The sequence below is a fragment of the Zophobas morio genome, unplaced genomic scaffold (genome assembly GCF_036711695.1).
Source record: "Zophobas morio isolate AGI-343-1 ecotype UQ-CSIRO unplaced genomic scaffold, CSIRO_AGI_Zmor_V1 ptg000026l, whole genome shotgun sequence".
NCBI lineage: Eukaryota > Metazoa > Arthropoda > Insecta > Coleoptera > Tenebrionidae > Zophobas > Zophobas morio.
In genome coordinates this window covers 13,397,692-13,403,083 of record NW_026972131.1, presented here as the reverse complement: position 1 = coordinate 13,403,083, position 5,392 = coordinate 13,397,692, and the positions used below count along the sequence as shown (strand labels likewise).

Genomic DNA, 5,392 nt, shown 5'->3' with positions numbered 1-5,392 from the left:
CGTTTATCAAAATTCTTGTAAAATGAGTTACCGGGTGGAGTGGACCGCGTTCCTGCGGGAGCGCTACGAGCGCGAAGAGCTACACTTCAAAGTGTTTGATAACTATATTCCAGACTACAAAAGTAAGTCAAGGGGGCTATAACGACCACGTTTTTACGAATTTATAGAAACGTTGCTGACGACGAAGTTTTATTCCAAGTATGAGAACCAAAATACGGGGTGTGAGGCGGACCCCACGGTCATGCAAAACATTCAAAGGGTGAAATATGACACGCCACGGGAGAAATACGCGTGGCCTATAACAGAAAACCAATGGTTAGTATAATCATGTATCAATTAAAATGAAACAGTCGTAGTTATGGGTGGTTTCCGGAGCCCCTCGTTTCGCTCGACCGAAACGACACCAGGTTCCACCACCCCAAAAAGTCCACCGACTTCGTCAAACACGAGTTGCGCCTACAAATGGACGAATCCACCTTCCCGAAAGTAAAATTCACGGGAATTCCGTTCAAAGTTCAATAAAAGTTTGAAAAAACATAACCTCAAAAAAGCGAAATTTTACCCCGCACGTACGCACAAGCGCTCGATTACGTTAATAACACACAAATGCGACACACTTACCCCTTGTTACCCCCTAATAAAGACACAAACTCAATTTTGAGACAATTTTTCAAACTTGACACTAGCGCCACCAACCACCACTACCCAAACTATTTCTAACCTCAAAACAAAATGAAAATATAAACACACTTTTCGTTTGTAATATACAATTGCGTCAAACTTGCAAGATGTTGTCGCACACGACCGTCATACGTAACGCCCCCCAGCAAGACTTAATCAACGAGCTGCACACTTTCATCAAGGGGGCCCTCAAGCTGGAGCGCTGCAACCCGTTGGACTTGACCAAAACGGCGCTCAGACTGTTGAAGAACATTCCCGCGGCAAGAGCGGCTTTGTTCGAGTACTTTAGCAACGTTTTTGGGGCCGCAGCCACCAATTATATCCAAGCGATCGAAGTAAGTGGTTTTTAGTCCCTCTTTTATATTTTTTTTTTTGTGTTTAAGACGGAAATCAAAACCGGCGAACTGCCTAGTCACTCAGAGACCGACGAAGCCGTGGTGACTGAAATCCACTCAGTGCTTGTGGGTTTCATCGCGGATAACCCGACCGCGTGGGCCCCCATTGTGAGTACGTGGTCGCTGGAGTTGTTAGGGGAGATTTCGACGAAGTTTGCAGGCCGGGCGCACCTATCCACGAGTACGACACGCATAACCACCATAAAACCAAAAATTGTTAATTTGGTTTTTCAGATTTAAATGAAACTCTTCAATTGTGGATGAATTGTCGCGCTACCAAGATTCTTGTCGATATTAACACTAAGTGTTTGTCGAGTTTGATGCACTCGGATACCGAGACGTGCATTAACGCGCTTCTGGAGACGTCCATCAAGCATTCGCCGAATTTCGACTGGGTGGTAGCCCATGTGGGTAGTTGTTTTCCGCATACCGTAATCACTAGGGTGTTATCAGTCGGTTTAAAAGATTTCTGCCAGATTAAGTCCTACGAACAGGGGAGTAATTCCCCGAAACTTAGGTCGGTTGTCGGGATTTTAGGGCACTTGGCGGGGAGTCACAGTAACGACATCAGGTCCGCCATTTTGGAAATGTTTCTGGTAAGTGTGAATAATTAGTGGGTCGTGGTATAAAACTGGGCTTGCAGTGGAGTCTCCAACAAGAAAATCAAGACGTTGATGCCACAAAACTACAAAAAAAAGCCACAGTGCCTTTTATTTTACAGTTGGCATTCCTGTCTTCCACGTTGTTTTCGTCAGTTTGTAACGACATGAAGCGCATACGTGAGTTGCCAACTTAAAATCGTAGTCAACTCAAGTACCAAATCTTTTCTAGTGTCTGTTGATATAATTTACAAACTATGCCCTTTCGTCGAAGACTGGTGCAAATATTTTGGTTCAAACGAAATTCTAGAAGATCTTTTACTGACTTTAATCGCTAGCTGCGATAACGGGGGTATTCAAATCATCAACGTGTTACTAGACTGTATTACGGTTGAGCACCATCTGAACGACCCTCTAATCCAATCAATTAAAGAAAAGTCGCTCGAAATTTTGCGTAAGCGCTTGTCGCTTGTTTGTTACAATTTTTGATTTTCGGTTTTAGAAAATGTGGTCTACAGAGTAGACGAAAGCGTCCGAACCGACAAAAACATCGAACTTTTAACTTCGTTCGCGCACGATCTGGACGAAGTGCACAAGAATTTGCTAAGTCTGGTGGAAGTGCGATCCCAAACCGCCGCCCAAATCGTCGTTTTCCTAGGCCACGGCAATCCCTCCTTACTGGTTCGCTCTTTAAGTTTCCTCTTCCAGAATTCTCAAACTTCACAGCATTTAAGTTTGTTAGTTAAGATTTTGACGCACGAGCTTATAAATAAAACCGTGTGGCCGTACGTCGACAAAAGCGGGTATTTTTCAGTCGTTTTGGAGCAAATACTTAGTAAAAATATCGAGGCACAGGTGAACAAAAACGGTGACAATTTGACTCAAATGTGGAACAATTTATTGACCTTGTTGAAGTAAGTTTAGTTGCTCGTTAGTATTATTTTTGTTGTTATTGGTTTATAGGTGGGAGAAAAGCGGCCGCGTTTCGTTGTTAAACTCGCAAATTGTTACAAAAGCGATTTTAACGAATTTAACGCACTTTACTGCCGTTTTTGGAAACGAAACTCTGCATGTCCACGTTATGTCAAATATTTTGACAGACTTGGACATTCCGGTTAGTAGCAACATGGACAATTTGCCTGCAGAAGTCATTCTAAACCTGACTCAAGCAACTGTCAATTACTTTTTTATTTGTTGTCATGAAGAAGGCACCTCGCAGAAAGCCAAAGGTTTCGAGAGGATTAATCGCCTTCTGCGCAGACTCTGTACGCATTCGAAGGTGGCCAGGGTTTTAGCTTTGCGTGAACTGCTAGAGAGGGCGCTGTTCCGCAAAGACAACGTGCTTTTCGGCGCCAAAAACAACGGCACGTTTGACGAAAGTTCAGAGAAGTTGTTACTCAAACAAAACAAAAAAATCGTAAGTGTAAAAAAAAATTATTTTGTTGTACGAATTTGGGGTTCCAGAATAAAACTATCCCTCTAACCAAACACTCGTCGGTCTTCAATGGAGGTATTATTGGAACTGGTAAAAGAAAGCTTCATTGTTTGAACGACCTACCACCCGAAGTAGTCGCTGCTAACACCTCCGAGCTCGTAAACGCCATCAAGTCTTGTTGTTCTTTAAGCGAAGAACTCGAAATGAAGTTCTGCGACTTGTCCCTAGATAGCGTGACTTTAGTGTCGCTTTTATTAGTCCAGTTCGTCAGTCCTGACGTAATGTACAACGGTCTTCCATGGCCTGATGAAGAATTTTCCAAGGTCACCATCGAGCGCGACCTCTTCATCAGACGCATGTTCACCAACGTCCCAGTGCTATGGGACTTGCTAAGTTTCGTCGCTGTGTACAGACCGGCTCTTTGCTACTGTTCTGTGTTAATGCGGGCTTTAACCGCTACTCTGATCCACCAATGGAAGAGTACCGGCGAACAAAGCAAGTCGAACTTCACCGACAACTACAAATCCTTGATGACGACTACAGTGAAAGTCATCGACGTGATGGCGCTGGGACAGTTGTTGCCGCCCCCGTTGTGCAGCATCAGAGACGTGTTGCCGAATTTGAAGTGCTTCGAGGTGAGTCGCTCACCAAAGTGACTTAAGTCATCGAGTGTTGCAGATCGTGGCCATCCTGAAAGACTGCATTTGGACGTACATGAGGGACCACATACCGTCGCCTGCTCTGTTCGTCGGGGACGCGAACGGCATCCACTGGAGAGACCCCACGTCGTCGAGACCCGCGGAGGTCTACACCAACACCCTGCGGATCATCATGCAACGGAACATCGACACGTTGGGACACATGTATGCGCAAATGTTTATTAATATACCGAAACTAGAGTAAATAAATGAGAAGGTTTGAGCACTTTTTATTTATAAATATGTAAATTAACGCTTATCCATTAAGCTTTATAAAATTTACATGGTATCACAATACACACAGGGTTAAAACTATTAAAGCTCTGTAATCACTAATAACACGATTTGATTAAGGGGGCTGTGAAAGCAAAATGTAGAAGGCACAAAAACCAAAAAAAAAAAAAACTGTCAAAATAAAACTTGCTGCTGACGTTGCTTTTAGAGCTGAAAATTGTCACTTATAAACTCCGTGCCAAGTTGTCGTTGATAGTAAATTTGATGTTCAAGGTTGTAAAAGAAAAGTGGCGGATTTAACTTGATTACTACAAAATTTTACGATTTTAGACATGTCTTAAGTTTCTTGTTGTCGAATAAATCTGCATATATTAAGAAAACAAGGCAAAATGTCAGCCCGCCCACCCACCCTGTCTCAATTGTGACGATTTTTTTATTCGTCGAGAGCCAAGAGGGCAGAGCTTAACTGCAAAATCCATACGTCCTTACAAAACAAATTACCATTTTAAACGTGTTTTAAGCTTCTCAGAATAAATAAATCGTCACAATTGAGATTTTAGATTTTTTAGATTTAGATACTCAAAAACATGTTTTTAATTCCTTGTAAAAAAAATAGGTATTTTGCAGTTAAGTTCCGCACTCTTGGTCCACAGTGCATAAAAAAAATCATCACAATAGAGATCGAGCGGGTGGGCGGGCTTACATTTTGTTTTTTTGTTTTAATATGTGTAAACTTCTTTTCACATGAAACTTATAACATGTTTAAAATGGAAAATTTGTACAAGGAAATATCGATTTTGCAATTAGGCTCCGCACCATAATTGAAAAATCCATATTTCCTTGCAAAAATGTACCATTTTAACCATGTTTTAAATTTCTTGTTGTGCAAAGATGGGTATGCATATTAAGAAAAAAAGGCAAAATATAAGCCCCACCCACCCACCCACCCAATCTCAATTCTGATGATTTTTTTTTATTCGTCGTAAGCCGAGGGGTGGAGTTTAATTTTAAAATCTTTATTTTTCCACGAGAAATTGCCATGTGAAATATGTTTTTAAGTAATGCTGTCATACAAAGACAACTGAAGGTATTAATTAAAAAAGAAAACTAAAAGAGAAGCCCCACCCATCCGGATCTCAATCGTGATGAATTTTCCATTCGTTGTCAGACCGAGGGGCGGAGCATAATTACAAAATCGATATTTCCCTATACAAATTTACCATCTTAAACATGTTTTAAGTTTCTTGTTGTGAAAAGATGACTGCACATATTAAGCAAAATAGCGAAATATAAGCCCCGCCCACCCGCCCTATCTCAATTGTGAGTATCCTTTTTTTTTTTATTCGTCGA

General features: G+C 41.7%; 2 protein-coding genes across 2 annotated transcripts; both read left to right on the top strand.

Moving 5' to 3' along the window:
- Nucleotides 1-20: 20 nt before the first annotated feature.
- On the top strand, nt 21-4,034 carry LOC135136222 (integrator complex subunit 5). Its single transcript, XM_064065412.1, has 11 exons — nt 21-122; nt 168-315; nt 357-1,016; nt 1,065-1,257; nt 1,311-1,672; nt 1,720-1,855; nt 1,908-2,129; nt 2,178-2,589; nt 2,639-3,092; nt 3,140-3,745; nt 3,789-4,034. The coding sequence occupies exons 3-11, from the start codon at nt 789-791 to the stop codon at nt 4,011-4,013; spliced, it is 2,838 nt and encodes a 945-aa protein (XP_063921482.1). The 5' UTR covers nt 21-122; nt 168-315; nt 357-788; the 3' UTR covers nt 4,014-4,034.
- Nucleotides 23-522, top strand: LOC135136080 (cilia- and flagella-associated protein 144-like). Its single transcript, XM_064065207.1, has 3 exons — nt 23-122; nt 168-315; nt 357-522. Exons 1-3 carry the CDS (start codon nt 23-25, stop codon nt 520-522), a joined length of 414 nt encoding a protein of 137 aa, XP_063921277.1.
- Nucleotides 4,035-5,392: the final 1,358 nt, after the last annotated feature.